General features: G+C 39.1%; 1 protein-coding gene across 1 annotated transcript in view; it reads left to right on the top strand.

The window, feature by feature from the left end:
- aff2 (AF4/FMR2 family, member 2) overlaps positions 1–24,996 on the top strand; it is a 229,127-nt gene extending 204,131 nt beyond the window's left edge. Inside the window, exons 10-21 of the mRNA XM_084429451.1 lie at positions 3,619–3,781; positions 6,330–7,382; positions 8,297–8,412; positions 10,290–10,548; positions 10,813–10,949; positions 11,113–11,176; positions 12,830–12,966; positions 13,067–13,138; positions 17,257–17,350; positions 17,596–17,645; positions 19,850–20,067; positions 24,201–24,996. Coding sequence (XP_084285577.1) covers positions 3,619–3,781; positions 6,330–7,382; positions 8,297–8,412; positions 10,290–10,548; positions 10,813–10,949; positions 11,113–11,176; positions 12,830–12,966; positions 13,067–13,138; positions 17,257–17,350; positions 17,596–17,645; positions 19,850–20,067; positions 24,201–24,322 — 2,485 coding nt within the window. The 3' untranslated portion in view covers positions 24,323–24,996. The remainder of the gene's footprint in view (positions 1–3,618; positions 3,782–6,329; positions 7,383–8,296; positions 8,413–10,289; positions 10,549–10,812; positions 10,950–11,112; positions 11,177–12,829; positions 12,967–13,066; positions 13,139–17,256; positions 17,351–17,595; positions 17,646–19,849; positions 20,068–24,200) is intronic.
- Positions 24,997–25,267: the final 271 nt, after the last annotated feature.

The raw sequence follows: 25,267 nt of genomic DNA, 5'->3' as shown, positions 1-25,267 counted from the left end.
TGAATTTCTGGATGAACTTGTGTCTTAATGAGTATCTCTCACACATTTTTCTTTTTCTTCCCCCCTCCCTCCATTGTAAGCTCTCTCCATCTGCGATTCGACCCATCAGACAGACCGCCAGGCTGTGACTATCTGTCACATTGATCTGAGATTATGGTATCAGTGTAAACACAGAGAGAAAAACACTAGTCGATGGGGTCCCTGCAGCTTCCAGTGATGCATCAGCCTTTGTTTTTGGTGTGAGAATCTCAGAGGAGCGAGCGTGGCTTTGGCCCTTGTGATATGTTCTGCTGTTAGCAAGAGCTGGAGATGATGTGTTTTGAAATATATTTTAGTTGGTAGAGCTCTTTTTGTGGAGTGTGGTTCATTCGCTTGGTGTGAAAAGGGTTGTCCAAACTTGACGGACAAGAAGAACCTGTGTTCACCATATATATAAAATGTATATATAAAATACATGAAGACTGTTTTTATATATATATATATATATATATATATAGGCTTTATAGACAGACAGATTGAGAGTGACTTTTTTTTTTTTGAGTTTTGGGAAAAAGTTTTGGGAGTTCATTTTTAGTCCATCTCTGAAAAACAGACTTCAGGGTTGGATGTGGTGCTTGTCCTTCAAGAGTCACTCTCAATCTGTCTGTCTATAAAGCCTATAAAAAAACAGTCTTCATATATTTTACTACACTTCAGCTTGTGATTCTTATTAAGTGGTGGTCATTTTTTAGGATTCTTTGCCTAACCTAAGTCTCTGAGATCCAGACACCTTGCTATTCTGGAGACTCCAGGTAGGTTGCAGTTCTGGAAAATGGTGGAGACTTAAGGGTTCCTGATGGTTTCACACTTAATTCTTAATTCTTTTGCAGTTAACATGTGTTTTTTCTTCTCCACCTGTTTTTGTCTGACCCTGCTGACCCAATGAGTATTTCACTGTCCAATGGTCATGCCTTAACTGCAATTTCAAATTTTTCATTAGTATTGCATCCTTCTCATGGGGATTTTATAATTTTTCTCAGACTTTTAAGTCTGAGTTAAATCTCTTTTTATTTTTTGTCTGTTTTTTTTTTTTTTTAACTCTAAACCTATTATGAAACTCAGACTTTGTTCAAGTAGCTTTGTGTAACAGACCACAGAAGTCTAGCTAGTGTTTATTTTTTGTACATCAGATTTCATATTCCCTACTGCTTTGTATAGCACCAGTAAATTGCTTGATTATAAAACATGAATATTTAAAATGTAAATTGTACTAAATATTGTTATTTATTTATTGGAGTTGTTTGAGATATTTTGCTTATGCCTGGAGATCTTTTGGGGTTTGTAACAGCAACATGCATTGGCAGAGAATTATTTAAAGCCATGATAAACTAGGAGGTTTGTGCAAATTCTTCCCTTGCTGAATATTAATAAGTGCCTTGATGGCTTTGGCACTGCATAACTTATGATGGATTTGAGAATTATATGTGTGCACTACTGTATATGTGTATATTGTGTGGCATGTGTAATGAGGATAGATTGTGAATAAATTCTAATATATGAATTAGTGAAACTGCTATGATATTTATATAGTTTGTGACTTTAAATATTTACACTTTTCTTTTACAATGAAGAGACACTGGCGATATTGCATTTCAGTTTTTTTTTTAACCTTGGCTTAAACATTTTTCTCAGGCTACTAGTTTTCAGACCTATAAGTTTCAAACATAAACCCTTATGAAAGCAGATATGTTAACGTTCCTTATTACAGTTATAGTTCAGCAGTGATATTAATTTACCCAGTTATTTCAGTCCCAGTGGCCCAGTTCTAGTTGAGTTTGCCCAGGGCCTGCTGTAACTCCTTCAGGGGAACACTTCCTCCTTCCTGTGTTCGTGCAACGTGTGCTTCTTTACGAAAAGAAAGCTATTCCCAGAGCTGCTCTGTCCGGTCTGTTTGGGGACGAGGATACTGTTAATTAGGAATAATGATGATAAGTAAACTTTGTTTACTTTACATCACTATGCTAGGCAAATCTCTCTCTCTCTCTCTCTCTCTCTCTCTCTCTCTCTCTCTCTCTCTCTCTCTCTCTCTCTCTCTTAAATGAACTTGGCCCCTGCATGGAAGTTGGTATAGCACTTATTATAGTAATAACTAGGTAATAACTAGGTACTAAGCCTGAACTTACCCCTAAACCTAACCTTAACCCATGTAGTTACCTTATATTAACCAGTACTTTCTTAGGTAAGTACACTGTAAGTTCATGTACTTTAAAATAAAGTGCAACTAAAATGTTTTTTCTACAAAAGTTACATTACATTACATTGGCTGAAAATGTTTATCGTGTTGTAGTCCGTTAATAGATAAACATTTTCATCTGTAATAAAAGGTGAAAGAACCAGGAAATATTTTCTCAGACTTGCCTTTCTCTCATGAGATTCCACAGCTGTTAACCAAAGGTCAACCTTATTTAGACCAAAAGATGGAGAGAAAATGACCTTCTGTTTGTGTGTGTGTGTGTGTGTGTGTGTGTGTGTGTGTGTGTGTGTGTGTGTGTGTGTGTGTGTGTGTGTGTGTGTCTGTATCACACCAATCAGTGCTATTTGCATAGACAAAGGTCACACAGGTTGGTGTTTTGAGAGAACAGCGTATCCCAAGGCCTTTGTGTCTTTTCTGTAACAGTGTCCTATTTCTTTCAGATGGTATTTGATTATGAGACTTTCACTGTATAGCACACATTGGGTGTCAGGTAGTTTGTAGGGTTGTTTTTCTGTAGCTGACAGTGCCTGAGTGAACAAGTGGCCAATTTTGGATGAAGCTTATGCCATGATTTGTCATGCATCAGTTTTTTTTGCTAGCTTTTTCACTTTCCTGGGACAGGTTCCTCTCTCCTTGCTAGTGTTGTCCATGTCTTGCTGGCACAGCTGTAGAACAGAGCGCTTTTTCCTGTCGTAACATAATCTCTAATGAAGTGTCAACATAAAGCAGCCTGATCTGACCTTTGGAGAGGAGTTTAATTTGCCTCCTTCTGGCATGTTTGACTCCATGTAGAACAATCTTGGATGGCCACGTCTGAGGATACCCTGAGAAGTGAAGTACTTATTGGATTAGAGCGCCGTGGCCTTTCATGAACTCATAAATAATGCCGAGCATGACTGATAACTCTGAGGCAGAGCTGAGCAATAGCCTCACGGGTGGAGAAGTAAACAAATGCTTTCTTTTCTTGCACATTTTCTTTCTATTTATATCTTTCTATCTCTGTCTCTCTCTAAATGATGTAGTCTATCATCAATTGGTTCAGTTGTCTCTTTATTAGTTGGTTCGCCAAAGCAGCATCAGCTAGTGATTTAATTGAGTTGTGTTTTAAAGCATTGAACTAAAACGTAATATCTGGCATTGGATTTTTTTTTTTTTTTTTTACATAAAATTATGTGACAAGCCCTTCAGCGATATAAACTTAGGAATTGTTCACTCCAAAATCATGTCAGTTCAAACCTGTATGCTGCTATTTTTTACCATGGGACAGAAAAAAATAATCTTTGTATGGAAAAGAGCAGCAGGATCCTTCTTCATGATCCTTTGTATGGTTTAAATTGTGTGTCATATCGGTTGATGAATGTTCTCCTCCGTTCTTTTCCCTGAAGCCTCCCTGGAACCACACCGCGGACCGGCGAACCGACCGGTCACTCCAGCGCGGCCTCGGGCAGCTCCAGCGAATCGGATAGCAGCTCTGAGTCCGACTCGGACAGCGAGAGCAGTTCTAGCGAAAGTGAATGCAACCGAGCATCCCGTGTTCCCACACCAGAGGTACTGATCACTTTACCCCCCTCAAATACATTCACACACTGATCCATGGCTTAAGATGTTTCCTAAACTTCTATTAAGCTGCTTACAATATCCCTGATGCTTCAGTGGTGGAATATTTAGAATCCTGACAATTTCGAGCCGCTCAATTGTTAATTTATCATCTTTACTTCTCTATGAAGCTTATTTGAAGCAATTTTGTTTTTATTGCAAAAATTTTTGTATAAATTAAATTTATTGTGTATTGTATGCAACATTTCGGCTCAAACCACCCATACTGTTTCCAAAATGGTAACACTTTATAATAACGTTCACTTGTAAGTCATTTATAAGTGATATACTAACATTTTATGTATGTTTTGTAGATTCCGTTGCAAGTCATTTACAAGTGATTAGTAAATGATTAACTAATTATTTACGAAACATGACTTTATGTTCATAAATGATTAATAAGTGATATGTTAATTATTTTATGTATGTTTTGTAGATTCAGTTATAAGTCATTTGCATTTGATTAACTAATCATTTACAAAACATGACTATGTGTTAAAGACTCCATGTGTTTCAGAGAAGACAGCTGTCTATACCCTCACCAGTCAGCACTTACACTGCAGCACACACTACAGTGTTCAACACCTGTTATAGATGATGTGTAAACGCATGAATAAATCATTTATAACACTTTTTGCATCCCCTAATCTAAAGTGTAAACTATTCATCACTCGTAAATGTGTTACACATCATTCGTAGATTACCACTTCAAGAATCAGTAAGGCATAAGATCTACGAATCGTATCTATGAATGATGTGTAACACATTTACAAGTGATGAATAGTTTACACTTTAGATTAGGGGATGCAGAAAGTGTTGTAAATGGTTTATTCATGCGTTTACACGTCATTGTGTTGAACACTGTTACTTACCTGTTACAAATGATCTGTACGTGTATACAAGGCATTTACAGCACTTTCTGCACCCTCTAATTGCTACATACATAAAAAAAAGTAACATCATTTTTTTTAACATTTATGAAATGCATATTCATGTTTTGTAAATGATTAGTTATTCATTAACCAATGACTTGTAACGGAATTTACAAAACATACATAAAAATGTTAGTATATCACTTGCTAATAATTTATGAATGTTTTGTAAATGATTAGTTCATCATTAACTAACCACTTATAAATGACTTACAACTGAACGTTATTATATTATTATTTTGTGGTGAAGAATGACCCAGACATGTTCTTGACAGGTTTTGGGTAAATTGTCCTCACCCCTTCTGTTAGTGTTATTCACAGTTTTATTGTTTTGTTTGCCTTCTGAACTCTGGGCCCTGAGGTAAATGAATACCAGCTTATGCAATTATTTCTCTTAGATGATTAGAATTCGCCCATTACCAGAAATTTCAAAAGAACTGAGATGAATCTGAGTTAGTCTATTTTCTCCTTTAGCTGAAGGCAAAGAGAGACTTAGGCAGCATTCCCCCTCCGAGTTTTTCTCAGCATGGGTTAGGGGTAGGATTTTTGAAAGGATCTCCTCAAAGGATTAATTGGCAGCTTTAAAGTTGTCCTGCTATAGCCTGCCCGGGGCTCCCTAAGAGCATTACACAAGAGTAAACATCTCTCGGTTCTCATCGCCCCTTCTATAGCTTTGCTCTCTGCCAGGGATGGCCAATGGGAATCCGTATCTTAGCACTGCAAGCGCTCTGGTCTACAGAAAGATGTTTCTCTTTCAAGCGGCGGCACATAGCCCTGATGCCTCAGTGGCGAAATATTGGGAGGCCTGTCAATTTCAACATGCTCAATTGTTAATTCATCATCTTTGCCAGTGCTTTCACTATAACATTTGGTAGCTTGTATTGGCGGAAATGTCTCTCTGACAGATGGAGAAATATTATAGGAGATTGCTTCTTGTCTCAAAACGTACCATCAAGTCTGATTGGAAAGTGCACTGAATTGAATTTCTTACCCTTTGAGTTTAATGGTTAATATGGATGTCCACTCATTTCCACAGCTTCCTTTTCTGAATGATTTGCTATCATTCAGAGCATTCAAGGCAGTGTTTATGGGTTTGTGGGAAAGATTTACTTGTGTCTGGAAACATAATGGTACACAACAATCGGCGTGAGATAATATAGCTGATGAAAACATCTTTGCTGTGAGAGCTGTGAGCAGTCATCAGGACAGAACAGCATATCCTCCATTATTCAGGAGTTTTATGACTTCCTCTCTTAATGGCCTTTTCATCATAGCGCCAGCTCATTGGTCTGTGAAAGTCATATGACTGCTTCTCATGAATCTCATGAATCAACACTTGAAGACAGATTATGATATGAAGACCGATATGCATCATTACAAATTCCATTTCCATGTTATTTTAAACATGTATCCATTTACATTGTAGACCTCAATGCACTGAATGCATACAAAAAATCTGATCTGGATTTCATTGGATGTCCACAGTGTCATTGAGCAATTGATAAAATAAGTTGTAAATATGCCTAAAAAAAAGTGGTCCACAAATTTGTTTTGTCTTTTTCCACTAGCCTGAACCTCCATCAACAAACAAGTGGCAACTAGATAAGTGGCTAAACAAAGTTAATCATCACAATAAAGCACTAATTAACACCCAGTCAGATAGTCATGGGCTTAACAGCTCTCGGCCTGATGAAAGCCAAATCTCTGAGAACCAGAGCTCCAGCAAAAGCAAGCCTAGCACAGCACTGGCACTGGCACCAGCAGACCCCAAGGAGAGAACTTTGCTCAGTCCTATCCGAGAGAAAGTCAAACCCAAGACTGTTCAGAAGGCTCCAGAAAACAAAAGCACTAAGGTGAAATCACCAGCTTCAGTGGAGCTAGCACCCCCTAGGAGAAGCACTGGCAAGAAGCAGCCCAAAAAGGTGGAGCGATCTTCCAGCAGCGAGGAGCACAACTGGCCAAGACCAGGAAACTCAAGTTCTACCCCGAAAGAGAAAGAGCCCCCGCCTTTAGAACCACCAAAACCTAGAGGTAAGGGCCCTGGGGTCAAGACGGCTCCAAGAAAAGAACCTCGAACCATCACAACAAACACTGCGCCAACTAATATCACACCTGTTCAAGATAAAAAGAAGCACCGAGGACCCAACAAGATCATCCCCAAGTCTAAGGAATTCATCGAGACAGAGTCCTCTTCATCCGAGTGTCATTCAGACCCCGAGGAACTCATCAAGGTTCAGCTTCCCTGTCCAGGTCCCAACAGCCTAAGCCTGAAATCCAAGGATTGCAACAGCAATATCCTGAGTGTTAGTAGCCTTACCAGCACAAGCAGCACCTCCATTCCTGACCCAGGTGCCTTGGATCTCCTGGAAGAGCCCCTCTTTTCTCCCATCCCCATTGTACAAAATGAACTTCTGTCACCGCTAAGAGATTTTGAGGACATCAAGTCCCTTTGGGTTAAGATCGAACTCAGCTTCCTGTCACGGATCCCGGGGCAAGATCCCCCAGAGCCTCCCCCAACCAAGGCTGAGTGTCGGGAGGTCAGTGTCAAGCACAGACGGCAACAGTCACCGGCCTCCATCCCTGCAGAAAAGAACCCTAGCAAATCAAAGAGGAAACACAAGGCAAGTATTCAATGTTCTCGCTCTCATTTCATGCACTATAATGATAAAATCAAGAACTGCAATAGCAAATTAATCATGTAATTATTATTTTCACTAAGTACTCATTCAGCAGGTCCTTTTTGCAACGTGCAAACTGAGATGTCCTCTGAAGCAAACTGGGGGTCAAGTAACACATTATTGATAGCTGTAGAATTGGCCCCTTGTCGTGTTCGAATTGCACAATTCATTAGCAGTGCAGATATTGAATTACTATACATTTTTATTGTTCTATAATATAGTATAGTATCTCATCCAATGTCATGTTTAGATCATAGAACTCCCTGGTGTTTCTGTCCAAAGGATCATACAAAAAACAACACCGACAGGCTCAAATTGACAGCTCTTGGAAGACCACTTGCACATCCAGCGTTTTAGGGCGTTTTCACACCTAGTTCGTTTGAGCACTACAAGTGATATCACGCCGATATAACATATGTGATCACCCCGAAAGGACTCAGGGACCCACAGACAAACCATAGTCAGACTACCTAAGGAGGTTCATTTTAAGTCTGTTTTGATTTAAGTGCACTAACATTGTGAACACCAAAAGCACTGAGGTCACTTTCATTTCTGGTTCACTTTAACTGAAATGGGTTTGGTTCATTTGAAGTGTACTATATGTGAAAACACCCTCAGTTATTATCCCTGATCTTTAACCACCACCACCACCAGGTTATCCAGACCTCAGTACAGAATTCTGAACACTATCTAACACTATACAGTCTTAGACTATAAAAAGATGTTTGTTTGAGTCCTTGTGTAGATGTTTCAACTCGTCCTTCATCCTGCCAAGCTAAATAACATGTTCAATTCTGGACAGTGGTAATTAACTTCTCTCTCTCTCTCTCTCTCTCTCTCTCTCTCTCTCTCTGCAGTCGGAGCACTGTGACGTGATGAGTGGAGGCAAGAAGCTTCGAATGGACAAAGACGCACTGCTGCTTCCTCCTTGTATTTCGCCCATACACAACCACAAGGTCTCCAGCACAAAAGAGTGAGTATTCTATACTGACTCGTGGCTTGTTGCCTACATTATCACACCATCCCCTAGCTTGTCTCGGGAGCTTGTCTAGTAACTTTTCGTTTTGATTTCCAATGAATTTTGTTCTTTTCAATGGAAGGATTCTCATTAGATTGCATTCAAATTGTTACTGTTTGTTTCTTCAGTGACTCCGCTGAAATCCTCCTTATAAACAGCCCGCAATGTTTCGGTTTTTCTTTAACATATGCTGCCAATGTCCCCTGATGCTTTCGCCACATGTGCAGAGATTTGCCAACTCAGCTTAGTAGCCCACTCTGTCTTATGTCCTTTGAGAGAATGCTGGGATACGCAGGGTGAGCAGCAGGTCACCCTCTTGCGCTGCCTGCCTGCTTTGTCCCACTGCATTACAGTAATTTAACACTGACACCAGCACAACGGCTACTGCTAATTTTAGATATTCAATTAGTGCCGGGACAGGCTAGAGCTCATCAAAGACACACGCATGACAGGGGTCGTGTGCTTGTCCTGTCCGCCTGAGTGCCCACCGCACTGCGACACGACTAGCGGCAGCGAATCTTGATGATACGATCAGCAGTGCTAAGTTAAATTATTAGCCACCGCTAACGTCTATTACTGGAAGTGTTTAGCACCCCGGGCTATTTACTGTTATCACCTGCCCAGTGTGTTTTAAATCAGCTCATTCGACGCATTCACCCTTTTAATTGAATTAGAAAAGCAAAGAAGCCTTTTTATTTAGTGTTGTTAACTGATGAGACTCATGTTTTATAGCATATTTTCAGCCTAATAAACCAAGGTAAAAAAAAAAAAAAGATGCTGCTGTCCAGGACAGTCTGTCTCAGTGGAGCTTCTTTATTTAGCACTTAGGCTAAGTTTAGACATGTAAGCACTTATGTAAATGAATTTAGCCGAGTTTATATCAGAGCACATGCACGTGCCACCACCTTCACTTTCATATGCACATTACCTTTTGTCTGTCCCTTGTTGTTCTAGAAAAAGGACAAAAAGGAACAAAAATGTTGCATTTAAAAAGCTTGGACCTAAAGTAGGCTTGGACTAATGTCAAGTAAAAAGAGAACATTTATAGACCATAAATATTTCTTACTGGCCATGAAACTGTATTTTTCATTATTGTAATAAAAAAAGGAATTGTCCCTCACATGCAGCATCAAATATACAATAAGCCGACAGGCTCTGTCTCTCTGTGAAACTGCACCTGTCTCAAAAACATGGACACATTGTGATTTTGTTTTTCATAATTTTGTTCCGATGCAAGTAGTAATCCACATATGTGTCGCCACATGGAGTTTTGGTTAGTTCGCATTCGCAAACAGATTTTTGCAGAAGGTTGTATGTCTGAGCAGTCAGCGTTACATTATTGTTCTTAAAACATTTAATGAGTGGCATCTCTATTCTGACTGGTAAAACCAGGCATCACCAAACAGCACCCCGTTTAGTGTAGTGCAAAACTACAGTGTAGTGCATGTAGTGCAAAAAGCATTGCATGATCATCAGTTCTAAGATGTTTTCAGAGAACATATCTTCAGAATATAGGCCATTGTGTGGTTACCTCACAAAATGTTATTAGATTTGGGCTTAAAAAACTATTTGGCTATGAGAGTGGGGTAATTCATTCTTAATTTAAGATACATTCTCTGAAAACAAGTCCTAATATATTTTAGGACGAGGACGATATCTTATTGCTTCTCCTAATTGTACTTAAACAGGATGTCTATAATTAGGAAATGTTTGATAAGTCTGAGGTATTATGCTGGATTTACATTGCAAGTCCTAAAATCCAATATTTTGTGTCCTGTATGTGCATAGAAAGAAACCTTTGACATGTTTTCAAAAAACATTTTTATTCCAAGTTCATTGAAGAAGCAACCTCGCAAGCGGGAGGATAAACTGTTACCACCTCTACTGTCACCGCTGTCGGATGAGCCGGTGGGACGCCCACGGAGGACCAGTGAATGCAGCTCCCTCAGTCAGGAAGGAAGCACCTCCACCATCCCAAACACCCTCTCCTCCACCCGCACAATCCCTGCCTCCTGCTCTTCATCGTCGTCCTCGTCACACAAACACCGCAAAGGAGAGAACAAATCCTTCTCCCATTCAAAGACCAGCACTGTAAGTTGGATGGATGGATGGATGGATGGATGGATTTCCTGTGTTTTTGCTAAACTAATTACCTTTTTGGAAAGGTTTCAAAATAGCCTTCAAGACACGTGAATGGCTCCCATGAGCCCATCATCCAAAATCAATCCAACTAAATGGCCCTAAAAATAAAAACACTGAGTAGATGCAGAACAGACAAAGAGTGAATGGATCCTTTATGTATTATTCAAGCTGTTAAAGGCTAACCATCATTTTAATGTTCTCTTGCGTTTCAAGGATGAAGATGGTCACAGCAAGCCGTCCGGTGGTTTTCATGGCAATGGTCAGTCGGACACAGACCTCTGGGCAAACCCTTCAACACTGTCCATTGAGCACATGGAGCCCAGGAGACCTAAACTCACATTTAATAACACGTATGTAACAGCCATGTGATTATTTGGGGTAATAACTGACATATGCATTACGTGTTCCTTAAACTGTGTTTCAATTGTATAGTAGCTCTACATATTTGAGGTTCGTGTTTATGCACACAATTGCAGATATGTGAAAAACAAACCAATCTTTATATGATTACAGAGTTCACAATGCAGATTACTACATGCAGGAAGCCAAGAAGTTGAAGCACAAGGCAGATGCTTTGGTAAGTCTATTTATAATTGATCTATATGCCAGCAAAAAAGTTTAACCATAAAAAAATGGTTACTTGAAATAAAATAAACATTAACTATATATATAGTTAATTTTTATTTATATATATATATATCACTTATTTCAACATTTTCATTTAGTTTAACTTGATGTACTAAAATAACTAAAATTAACCTAAAACTGAAATAAAAATTTATGAAAACTATAGAAACATATATTATTATTATTATTATTATTTTTATTTAAATTTTTTTTATTGTTGTTGTGGTGGTTAAAAATATAATATTACTACTAGGCCTCTACTACTAATAATAATAATATATTTTTAATTTGAAAAAGTCAAGCAAAATTTCAAGTGATAGGTTTTTCTATCTTTGTTCCGCTCTAAAAGATTGCTCAGATTTGTTCAACTACAAATTGCTCTTTGTGAATGCAACATCTATAAGGCATTATGATAGTGTGGGAACCCTGAATCTGACATCTTGGCAGCTAAACCCTGCTGGTAACATCCTTCAGATCTCTTCCGAAACTCTAGAGTAGACACATGCGAAGTTATGAAGTCTTATACTCAGGAGAATAATCTGCAAAGCCAGAGACTCCATTCAACTCTCCCTGCAGCCTAGGAGAAATTAGCGCAATCTTTAGCGATTTTTCTTTCCAATGGCAAGTTAGCACTCAGCGAGAGTAGATGAAAAATTCCTGTCACACTGCTCTTAACTACACGGACACATAACCCTTCCGCTACGGAGAGCCATTAGCAAGCTGAGAAAAAGCTCTCTCGGCAGACCTTTTATAATTGAAGACTTTCCAATCTAGGCGAGCGAGAGCCCTTGTGTCTGCCCTTAGCATCCATAAAGCAGGAGCTTTGTTAGAGATTTACAAAACAGAACCCCCAGAACCCCTAATAATTGGATCCAGGCAATTATCTCTGGAGACATTGTCCATTATCGCAAGTTACATCCTCTCTGTCATAAATCGCTATGACGATGTATAGGCCTAGTCATGAATACAAAGTAAAGGGAATTGATTGCCAGCGCTACATGAGCGTAGTGGCAGGCGTGTAATGAATCCCTCGCTTCGTATTGAAGGGCTCACTTGAAAACGAATGGACTCGGCTCCAGAGGTGCCGGCGGAGGCAAGTGGTCAGTAAATCTATTTTACGCTCCTATGGAGATGAGATATACTCTTATTGTTTGTAGTTGTCTGCGTGAGTTGGATGCTGTTGGGCTTTTTTCGGAGGCAGGCGTAATGTGGTTTCGGGCTATTGATTCGTTTGTGTTTGAGAAACGAGACATGAGAGTTCAAGTTAGCCTTTACGAGGTCGTACCGATAAGTCAGGGTGAAAAGCATAATCCCTAAATGTGGAGAAAATCACTTCGCACTACTTTACCGCACAAAATGAACTGCTCTGAATCATAAACTTGTCGTGAAGTTGGAGATATATGCCAGTCCGGAGGCCATAAATCTGCACGTTGCAGCACTATCATAGAGACCTGCATTACTTCTTGAGACATAAGAGAATTACCTCAGTCTAATGGCTTTATTTTCGCCTCTGATGATATCTGTTTTCTATATGCCTTTACGACCTTTGAAAATGACGTCAGTCTTTTTCATTCGCGTAATTACCGCTGCTTTTGCTTCACAGATGGACAAGTTCGGCAAAGCTGTGAATTACGCAGACGGGGCGCTCTCGTTCATCGAGTGTGGCAACGCCATGGAACGGGACCCGTTAGAGGCCAAGTCACCTTACACAATGTACTCAGAAACCGTAGAGCTCATCAGGTCAGTGCCCTCTTCATATCTTGATCAATCGAAAATAAAAGATGGTTGTCATTATACGTCCTATCAGGTTTGTGTAACTCATGTACTTTTGTTATTTAAGGTACGCAATGAGATTAAAGAACTTCACCAGTCATTCCGCCACAATAGCTGAGAAGAAGCTCGCTGTACTGTGGTAAGTTTGCTCTATTTGATCATATATATCGTTCAAAAGTTCGGGGTCAGTACGATTATTTTTTGTTTTGTTTTTTGGAAATAAATGAATAAATTGATTGAAAGTGACAGAAAGCTTTCTGCTTACCAAAGAATTCTGAAAAATGTATCAGTTTTCACAAAGATATGAAGCAGCACAACTGTTTTCAACATTGATAATAATGAGAAATGTTTCTTGAGCAGCAAATCATCATATTAGAATGATTTCTGAAGGATCATGTGACACTGAAGACTGGAGGAATGATGCTGAAAATTCAGCTTTGCATCACAGGAATAAATTACATTTTAAAGTGTATTCCAGTAGAAAACAGTTTGTAATAATTGTAAGTAAATTGTAAATTACATTTCACAGTATAACTATATTTTTTAATCAAATAAATGCAGCCTTGGTGAGCAGAAGAGGCTTATTTCAGAAACATTCAAAAAAATCTTGCCAATCACAATCTTCAATCTGATTGGCTAGCTCAGAGTTTCCAGAAATTTAGGATGCAGAAGTTTTGCTTACAATGCTTCTGCAATGAGCACTTTAGAAGAAGAGCTTCTTGCTTAATTTTTACAAAGTTTGCAAAGCTCATAGAATCGAACTTTAGCAAGTAAACATGCTGTCCTTGAGAATATCCCTACATTCCGTTTTGCTTCGAGAGTTACGCAGGTTATATGACATTACCCACCCTTAAACGTCACAGAAAAAGATGAATCATGGTCAATCACTTTAAATGTCAATTAGAAGAACCAGATGTAGCCAGAATGACCCACAATGTCCTCAAGACGTTATGCCAATAGTCTGGAGATGTCAGATTAAAGCAGTGCCTATTTGAGAGAAAACTATTTTATTTCAAGTGTCAAATGCAGTTCAACACCCAACATGCATGGAGGTCAACATGCGAATTGCATTGATAACGCAACCGATGTAGTTGTTTTGAAGTGGTGTAAGCGTTCGGGCCTTCTAAGGGCGTTAGGGGTGGTATTATAACTCCAACGCCGTTCCCTGCATACCATCAGAAGCTAAATCCAGCGCTTTGCTCTAGCAGCCAGTTAAATCTCCTCTCAGCCATCGCTCGACGACAATCATCCGTATCTGGAAGGAAGCTTTAAAACACTGCTAAAGCGCTTAATCAGCTTAGAGTGGATCATTATTCCTGTATTTCATTAAGCTATTAGAGGATAATGAAAGATTTCCACATGGTGACGGCAGAAACATATTCTCGCCCAGATAAAAGCCGCCCGTGCTCTGCCTGCCTGTCACGCCGCGGCGGCTTGTTTATTCTGAATGTCAAGGTTAGTTTTGCGCTTATAGCGGAATGACAGTCATCAGGGCAGATTGGAATTCAGCTGCCAGTCTTTCTGGCTTGTTAATGAAAGCCGTCTAGCAGCCGAAAGGGATTTTCAAAGGCTGCTGCGTTTATGATTTATAAACCTGGGTCGAGGACATAATACTGTTCGGGTGATATTATATGCATTTGAGAGAGCTATGAAAAGATGTTTACTCTCTGGCTTCAGATGTATTAGGCCAATAGATTTTGACCTGTGACGTAGGGAAATGTTTCACGCACAATGCAGACGCATCAACAAGATGCCATTAAAGACCTTTTCAATTCTGACCGGCTTTAGGGGGGGACAGACACCTTGCTTATATATTAATGTGACTTTAGTAGTTTGGACGCGTCAGAAATGTGAGAAAGCTAGTTTTGGTTTCATGGGGCTGTGCATATGTCCCAAGCATCTGGTGTCTCGCAAGCATACTGTTGAAAGGTCAGCCACCCCATGATACTGGCTGCTTTTTCCTCACTGCTCATATTGATGCACACTGATGCTTATGATAATACTGGTGTTGTTTTTGTTGTTGTTGTTGTCAAAAAGATTCAAGTTTTTGCTATAAAAAGGGTTTTTTTGGCCCTGTGAACTGTGTCCAACTGTGGGCATATGTGCATCACAGGATCATTTGTTTTGTTTTGTTTTGTTTTGTTTTGAACATTCATCTGAAGACATTTAATATGGTGGAAATGAAATTTTTTTGGAATAAAACGGCCGACTCCTTTAAAAGCCACATTCACACAGCAGTAGAATACAGTTGTCAGTCATTGTACGGTTATGTTCACACACACTTCAGGTTCTTACAGGAGTGACAACCGCATTCTATTACCGTATTACTCACACCCGTACATTTTCAGGACTCACAAGTTACAACCGCATTCTCGGAAAGTCTGGACCGGACAACTAGTTGTCTGTCACGTCATACAGTGCGATAGCCGTGTGTTGTGGGTTTTCGTGTGCCATCTGAAGGTTTTAGATCACTGCTCCCGTCAGTTTTGTGTTCTACACGTGACTCAAACGCTCCACTCTCCACACGGATATAGCCTAATAGCTGCTGTCGGTTAATGAAGATTTAACGGATGAACCTGGGGCTCGATTGGACACTTGTCGTGTCAAAAGTGATTCGACTTTTCAAGTCTATGGACATCGCCATCTTGGTAATATTTGGTCCTGTCGCTATGGGTACTGGTTAGAGAGCACAGGCTTGATTCCCATTGGACGTTCATACAGACAGTATTCGAGACGCTACTGTAAGTTGCTGTTTGAACGGGACGTTTCGAGTCAATCCCAAAAACTGACGGTGTGAACGTAGCGTAGCCATAGGCTCAATCCCAATTCACCCCTTGTCCCTACCCCTTGGCCCTACCCCTCCGTTTTGCGCGTTCCCGTGAAGGGGTAGGGTTGTCTCGATTCTCTTTTGGTTGGAGGGGTAGGGGTAAGGGGAAGGGCCAGATAGCCCTTGAAACGAAGATTTTTCGGGACCACACTTCAAACGAAGGGGTATGAGAAATGTACCTGCATACACCGGCTACAGAGGCAACATGACTGCCAATAATCATTTTCTTTGTCACATTCAATCTTGTATTCACATTCAGTCATGTTATTCAAATAAACGGTTGCAAAAAAATCGCTAAAGTTCGTTAACAATATGACGCGTGTAAAAAGCAAAAGTTTGAAGCGAAGTGGACGCGCGAATGAGGCGAATTCGCGTCCACCGCGCCGTGCTAAACGCCTCATTCGCGCCGCAAGACCTCCAGACACGCGTAAACGCGTCTTAACATTGAAATCACTCGCGCCAGATGCTCTATTCGCGTTTGGTGTGAACGCAGCATTAGGCGTCGAAGATATCGTCATCTCCGTTGTTTTCTGCGAACTTCAGAAGAAAAATGCAAAAAAATAGCTGTAACTTACGCAAGACTACAGCTGACGATGGCATCTTGGAAGTTTGTGATAAACAATGGCGCATCTCCTGTGACGTAGGCGCTAGCAACGACGTATAATGACGTGTAATGGTGTAGTAGTGGTGTCCCATTTCTTAGGGGAATATTTTCACCCCTACACCTTGCCACTCTGTTTCAAGGGGCAAGGGTTAGGGGTAGGCAAAGGGGTATAAAATAGAATTGGGATTGGGCCTTAGTCTTGCTAAAGCGAATTTCATGCATCCTAAAAATGCATCTTAAAAACAAAATGACTGCTTGTTTAGAAAGAAAGATTCATTTATATTGTTATTATCTCTTTATTTACTTCACATTTTGTTTAATAGATCATCTCAAGCTGTTCATTAACACTGTAGTTAATATACTGTATAAAATTGTTGGTCATAATGGAAATGATGGCACAATTGTTGGAACGTCATCATTTCATATATATATATGATGGTTGAAGTTCATGTCATTTTGTTAATTATATTTTTTTTAGAAATGCAATCAAATATTTCTATGTTGAATTTTTATATTCTAAGACAAAAAGTCTAGGTCTGTGACAAGAATAAAACAATCAAATCAACACTTAAAAGCATTTTAAAAAAATTAGCATAAATAATGAATAATGGCATGGTTAAAAATGTCCAGTTTTATTGTAATCTTAATATAACAAAAAGTTTGTTTTAATAAAATCAGTGGGATATAAAAGTGCACAAAGCTAAAGAAACACCCATGCATTGCCTTGATGAAGCTACATTAGTATTCATAACAGCGTCTTTCAATATTCCTAGAATATGTTGGGCAGGCTCTTAATGGCACATAATGATTATTTTCTCTTTTTCAGCAATCGATGTTTGTCACTTCTGTACTTGCGAATGTTCAAGTTGAAGAAAGATCACGCAATGAAGTATTCACGCTCACTAATGGAGTATTTCAAGGTAAGACCCTCATGCCTTTGTTTCTCGCAAATAAGTAAAAGAGCCAGAGATCTTGGTTTTTGACTGCACATTTATTTGAATAGCATGCTCTCATGTATTATGCATCCCATTATTACATGTACACCGTTAAATTGTAAACTAATTATGCAGTTCATTTGCACGAGACGTACCATGTTTGCATTTTCCGATTACGTACTGTCTGTTTATAAATAATGTTCTCAACCTACGTTGTCTTGTTCCCTCAGAATTCTGCGAAAAGTTCCCAAGCACCTTCACCGTGGGGAGCCAATGGAAAGTACGTGCATTTTTCCTCTCCTTGTCCTTTTGTATTTCTGCCAGCTTATGAAAAGATTCTGCCAGCTTATGAAAAGATTCCATCTTGCTTGAGAACAGCCTGAAACTTCCTCCCGCTGCCAAGTAGGGGGAAAAAAAAAACTATAGTGTGAGATATGAAACCTCAGTCATGGTTTCTTGACATCAATGAAAGGACATGAAGGGATGAACTCTGGGAAAGCAGCATCACTTCCATGTCAGCTCCATGGCAACTGAGTACCAATGGGGTGAGCTGGTGCGAGAGGCGCTGTGTTTGACTGTGTGTGTGTGTCTGATCTGGCCTTTAACAGGACACTACCCAGGCCCGCTGTTCGCCTGCCAACCTGCCTGTCAAAAGCTATTAGCCTCACCGGTCCGGCCCCTGCAGCCACTACATTAGCAATAAAGAGTGTGATCAACACATCCATCCTCAACCTCCTCCTCATCCTTTACCATCATGAATCTTTTTTGGCTTTTTTTTTTTTTTCGCCTCCGAGGGAGTTTATTTATCTTAGCAGAGCCCTGAAACCCGTTGCGAACGGGCCTGGCTGTTGACAGGGCGCATAATTTAGCCGGCCGAGGCTTGAGTGTGTTTTCATTTTTCAGTGGATTACAGGCCACTGAACCAGATTGTTTGGGGTTGCAGGACTAAAGAGACCAATGAATATGTGTGCCGATGGTTGTCTGGAGGGACAACTGTGTCTGCAGGTTACTGTTGAGAATGTACTGAGATACTGATTAAAGGGTTGCTGGGTAAATATAAAGAATCGTATAGCTGGCGGTAGTGGTGCTACCCTTGTGAATAAGAAGTGTGATTTATTGTATTGAATGTGCACTTGAAGCGTACTTCAAATCTTAAAAGTATATTTTCAAAAATCTGTACTTGCAGATAATATAATATTAATAAAAAAAATTAAAAAACACTGTAAAGAAGTATATGATCAAAGTTAAGTTAAGCAATTTTCAACTTTTTTTATGTTATACAAGATTCAACTCGTTGTTTAATGTAATTTAAGTTGAAATGACTTAAACATCCAAGTTGATTGTACTTAAAAATGAAAGGCAGCATTTTTGCTTTACAATGAAGGCCACTTAAGAGAGTACACTTTTTTTGACTATTTCTTAACAAACTTAACTAAACTTTTAAAAAGTGCCCTTGTAATTAAACAAAAAAAGTGTTACTTTAAAGTACATATTAAATCATTGTTTTAATAATCTTGCTTGCATGATTTAAAGAAGTGCACTGTGTTGACTAACATACTAAATCACGTGGTAACACTTTACAATAAGGTTCATTAGTTAACATTAGTTAACTACATTAGTTAGCGTGAACTAATAGTGAACTGCAAATCTTTGTTAATGTTAATTTCAGCACTTAATTAAAATCTTGTTAACATTAGTTAATGCACTGTGAACGAACATGAACAAACAATGAACAGCTGTATTTTTATTACCTAACATTAACAAAGATTAACAAATACAGTAACCAATGGATTGCTCATGTTAGTTAATACATTAACTAATGTTAATTAATGAACCTTATTGTAAAGTGTTACCGCACATGTAAAGTGCTTTATTATCACCTGTAGTCTGTTATTTTATGGTACATTTAAAGTTAATATACTAAATTGCAACTTCGTCATTACAAATGCGTAATTACAAATACATGACACTAGTTTTATTAGAAAGCCACAGCCAATTAGAATATAGAGCAATGTGGCGCAGGATATTTCTCCAATGAGAATTCACTTACCAACACTCTTAAAATGAAATGTTCTTTATCAGCATCTATATGGTTCCATGCAGAACATTTAATATTTATGGAACCATTCTATTGCACAGAAGGTTCTTTATAGTGTCAAAAGGTTCTTTCATTAAAATGTTCTCCATGTTTTTTTAAGAACTGTGGACTGAAAGGTTCTTACGGGAACACAATTTAGTTCTTCTATGGTATTGCTACGAATACCCTTTTGGCATCTTTATTTTAAAGAATGAAGCATAAAAATAAACAGAAACTGAGCAACAAATTTTCTTTTAATGTGTCGCTTGTCACTTACCTTTGAAGGATAGGAATGATCCGTTTTGAGGGTATGGAAAGTGCCGGCTCAGTTTGAAATAATGCTGGTATACAGCGGATTGGATTTTCCTAAATTCTCATTGGTCAATGTTCCATCTGTTTCCTACCAGGAGCACAGGTACCCCGTCTCCCATGTCCCTGAGTCCATCTCCTGTCAGTTCGGTCAGCAGCGGCACTGGAGTGATGGGCTCTTCCTCTGCCTCTGGAAGTGTGGCCATTCCCCAACGCATCCACCACATGGCAGCCAGCCATGTCAACATCACCAACAACATCCTGCGCAGCTACGAACACTGGGAAACCTCTGACAAGCTGGCCCAGGAAAGTCAAGGTAGGATGGGTTTTGAGTTATATTTCAGGTTTTATTGTTCAGTAGACAGCTTGTACAGACACTTGTTTAGACTGCAAGTACAGAGTGGAGCAGAGCGATAAATACTGATATATATATATACAGGGATTTTGGTGGGATATAACATTAAGCAATGCTGTTTAGACGAAAGCGACGAAAGGCTAGTGTTGTGCGGAAAGCCCTTATATGGAAATGATTTGGGTGTGTTTTATGCAAATGACTAACCTCATGCTCGCGCTCATTTAAAATACTCCAAATTCATTAACATTAGAACGAGGTTAAAGTCGACATTAAACCAAAATTGACCCTATTTACTTTGTTAGCACTTTACTAGTCTTGTGGTGAACAATTAATCCATGCAAGTTAATAAACAGAAAAAAAAATGTTGGTGTGGAAATCTTTAATCAAAATCTGAAAAGTTACTTCCAGTCTGGAATGGCGTTCCTTTTCTGATGACGTCAGTTTGACGGTTTGGGTTGAAAACGCTTAAAGGAACCGTATGTAAGATTGTGGCCAAAACTGGTACTGCAATCACTTTCAAATTACCGTAGAGCGGTGTATCCCCTCCCCCTCCCCCCTGACTCGAGGTTGCCAGTTAGGCTGCAGGATCCGACACGTTTTATCCGACACGTTTGTAGCTGCAGCTGTGGTAACTAGAGCAGAGCTGGCAACCCGGATGCCGAAACACTACTGACTTCGTGATTGGTAGATAGGTGGAGGGTGGCGCTTCAGGCCAAAACACAACATGACAACATCAACATCAGTTGAGGGCTGCAACTTCACTTTTAAATGACAATATCCTGGCCGGACTACTGTTGTCAGTGATATAAGTATTTGAAATGAACATGATTTCTTAATGTCTAGTGACATGTCAGGGCCATTTTATGATTAATTGAAATACATTTCTTACATACAGCTCCTTTAACCACTCCCCTCAAACCTTTAGTCTGCTATGAGCAAAGATGGAGAGGAGGAGCGCTAGAGTAAAACCCTGCCCTCTGTTCAATATTCCGTTTCACTTGGAAATACGTCAGAAAACACTGGAGAAAAGTCGTTTGCAACTTCCGGTTCACGGGGACTTTAAGAACAAAAATGCGGACGCACGTGTTTTAGGTGGACGTTTTTTGTAAGAAGTTCTCCTGAATGCAATGCGTACAATATTTATAAAAGTTGATCAAATATCAATGTATACTTTTTAGCTATAGTCGAGAGACAATTCGTCATTCGCCTACCATTTTTAGGGCTTTTATATCTTGTATTACAATCATTGAAGTGAAGAATCACTTTCCCAAATTCTCCTAAAATCTCTCCCTCGCGGATAAATCTAATTCGTCTTCGCTGTCATAAACTGTATCTCTGTGTTATATAAGAAATTCACCTCTCACACTTGCAGTGACTCAACATTTTGATATGGACCACCAGAGATATGAAAAAGCCACTATGCTAATTGCATTTGAGATCTGATGTGGTTTGTCATCCCTCTCTTTCGTTCTCTCTCTCTCTGTCCTCTGGAGGAGACTAATTAAAACGCTCGGAGACCCCGCGTGTTGTACGAGGTCTCCCCCGCCTCAGAAATCAGCCGTAATAAACTCTCTCTCAACTTCCCCTCCTCAGTGTCTTTCCTAGAAAGGAACGCAGTTAAAGGCTGGTGGGTACGAGCTTTGGTCAGAATGATAGCGGGATTGGCTCATTATGACAGTAGCAGGTCCTCGGGCGCGTACATGACTCTTTAGTCTGTTGTTGTCGTCTGTGTGCTAATTGCTGCAGTCATTAGTAGGTGGCAGTGATGTCATCAGATACTCAGGTTATCTTCAGGCTAAACTGAAGAAGATTCACATTGATGTTTCTCTTTTGATTTCCAGTGCCTGGGAAAATTTAATTAAAGATGAATGGGTAGTTTTTTTCTTTCTTTTTTTTTTTTTTTTTTTTTGTGTGTTCAGTGAAAAAAGAAGAATTATTTTTAATTATTATCTTTATTGTATTTATTTTATTTATTTTTATCATAGAAAACTAGTGGCTGAAAGGGTTAAAAAAAAGACATTTCTTAACTCTTCCCCCGCCAGCGTTTATTTTTTAAGTTGCCAGCCAGCGCCAGCATTTTTTATCATTTTCACAAAAATCTCACGGCCCCCTGAATATTCTGTTGTATGATCTGAACATGCAATATATCAAAAGAGAGAACAGAGCCTTTGCTTTTAAACACACACACACACACACACACAGAAAAAAAGAAAGAAAAAAAAACATTATATGCTAGCTTCATGAATTCTTTTTTTTTTTTTTATCAACACTTCAATCTGGGTAAGATTCATAAAAAAAGCAACATTTTGTGCAAAAAGCAACAAAAAAACTTCTTTTTTTTGTGAAAGACTACAATATGCATAGGCAATGCATTTGACTTAATAAAAAAAAAATTAGGAAACCCGTTGTCTTAAAATTATTAAGTAAATAAACTTCATGCTTAATCGAAAAAATTAAGTAATGTGGAATTGTCATGTTCACATAACTTTTTTTTTCTTTTTTTATTAAGCATGACATTTATTTACTTAATAATTTTAAGGCAATGGGTTTACTTAAAAAAATTAAGTAAGTGAACTGAACATTTTTTTACAGTGTGGAGATTCTCACCTCTTTCAGAAGATGTGTAATAGCGCCCCCTACCATGTAACAGTGAAAACATGGATTGACCGAAAATTCCTGCAATGTTGGGAAAGCGTTGTGTCATAAATTACGTAAAATTCTGTCAATGGCGAGGGAAAGAGTTAAGATAAATTCTTAAGAATCTTGATACTTAATGGAATCATACAAAAATATACAATTATTAGAAAAAAGTAAACATACCCGTCACTGGGGCGTAAGAAGACCGTACGAAAATGTTCAAATGACATTGTGCGAATTCATATTAATTAGCCACCAAAATGTAGCCTGGAAATCCAGACCTAAATCTAAAAGATTAATGGTCTGGCGTCGACTAATGAAAATCGTCCAGCTCGAGGGGCGGCACCAAGCATGCATTTGAAAATCTCACTGCACGCAATTGGATAACACTACGACCAATCACAACAAGTTATCGCTTAGCTACCAGCAGAGCTAACTGGTAGATTAGACTCTTGCCGTATCCGGTCGGCAAAACAGCAAAAACGCCCTTCTTGCAAAGGAACGATTCGAGCGCTGTCTTCTCTTCCTCTTTTAGAGAAAAAGTCTAAATCTTTCATTGTAGCGGCCAAAGCCGTTTCAAACAAATGGTGTCCATAGCCATCTTGCAATGTTTACTAATGACTTCGACGTCGCAGCGCTGTCGTCATCTCGCCTCTGACCCGCCTATATCAGATAACCCGATGTGATTGGTGCAGCTCAGATAGAGGGGCATATTTAATGAGCATCATTACTCGACACCAGAGTAACTCGCTGAGCAAATTCAACTTGTGCTCTCGCGAGAACTCTGGATTACCAGGGTAACCAAAATGTAAAATAGTTGTGAATTGCCATGAGGTTGTTTTGGGATGTTCCTAAATGCAATTCGTGAAATAGTTCACACTAAAATGAAAATTCTGTCATAATTTACTCGCTCTCAAGTTGTTCCAAAACCTGTATACATTTCTTTCTTCTGCTGAACACAAAAGAAGATATTTTGAAGAATGTCTGTAACCAAATTGATTGACTTCCATTGTGGAAAAAAAAAAGTACTTTGGAAGTCAGTGGTGCCCCTCAACTGTTTGGTTACCATTATTCTTCAAAATATCTTCTGGTGTGTTCCACATAACAAAGAAATTTAAACAGGTTTAGGAACAACTTGAGAGTGAGTAAATTACAGAATTTTCATTTCTGGATGAACTATCCCTTTAAGAAGTCCACAAATATATTATTAAGATCTTTTTTTGTCTGAATACATGACTACTTTTGAATGCCGTCAATGGACCCACATTAGTAGTTACGTCTTCTTGCCAGTAAGCTGCATCTGCTTTGTTGTTGGTTTTTGCTGTCAGTGCCACACTAAAAATGGCATTTAATGTCCAAAAGATCGTCAACAGCTGTTATATATAATTTACCAGAGTCTCAAACTTCCCTTGATGACAATCACTGATGTGTGTGTCTCTATCTCTCTCTTCTGCCAGAGTTCTTTGTGGAGCTGGACTCAGTAATGGAACCGTTGACGCAGCACAGCAGCATGACAGAACTGGTGCGCTACATACGCCAAGGATTGCACTGGCTTCGGCTGGAGGCCCATTTGTTATAGTGCTGGCACTTCCACTGTGCTCTTCCTCTCTCTCTATCTTTCTCTCTCCCACTCTCTTCCCCACCGTTCATCACTACCTCCACCATCTTTGCCATCTACAACCCTCCAGAACCCTGAGGGAAGTCGGCAGTTAACCACTTGCGAGCCTCAGAACTGTGAGTTATTCCCTGGAGGGTGCCATGTCCTCGTTCAGGCTTGATTCCTGTAAGAGTACGTCAGGAAAGTCTTGGGATGTCGGATCTGGAAGGACGGAGCGCTGCTGCTTCAAATTACAGCACTATGGGAGGCCAAATGTATTAATCTGTTACAAGAATAGAATTTGTGACTGTATAGCAGCAACTTACTAATGTTGTTGAATGGAAATTCAACTGGTGACCTCTGTGTGGCAAATATAATTTGCTTTGTGAGGCAGGTTAGGCCAGAAACACACTTTACGCAAGTACGCAAAGGCAGACGTGAATTCTTGATCAACATATTGCAAGTGCACGATACTGCTGAATGTTTTTAATGTGTGATCCTCAGCACGTAAGGGCCGCTAGATTTACCTTTCAATATCAAAAATGTTTCATCTTATCTATTATTTAGTCAAAAAATACATAAATGACTTGAATACACCTCTGAACATGTTTTTAAATTTTTTATTAAAATCATTTTGACTTTTTTGTGGGCCATAATGTCAGTTATAAGAATGAAATTCTTTAAGAGAACTTAGTTTGGCATAATATATATACACACACAACCTTTCAAAAGTTTGTTTGTTTGTTTGATTTTTTTCATACTTTTATTAAAGACATATTAAATTAAATTTATATATATATATATATATGTTACAAAATATTTCAAATAAATCCTCTTCTTTTGAACTTTCTATTCATCAAATGGTAATGGAAATGCCGGAAAAAATTTAATCACGGTTTCCACAAAAATATTTAAACATTGATAATA

This window comes from Rutilus rutilus, assembly GCF_951802725.1.
Source record: "Rutilus rutilus genome assembly, chromosome: 14".
NCBI lineage: Eukaryota > Metazoa > Chordata > Actinopteri > Cypriniformes > Leuciscidae > Rutilus > Rutilus rutilus.
This window is presented reverse-complemented; position numbering and strand designations above follow the sequence as displayed.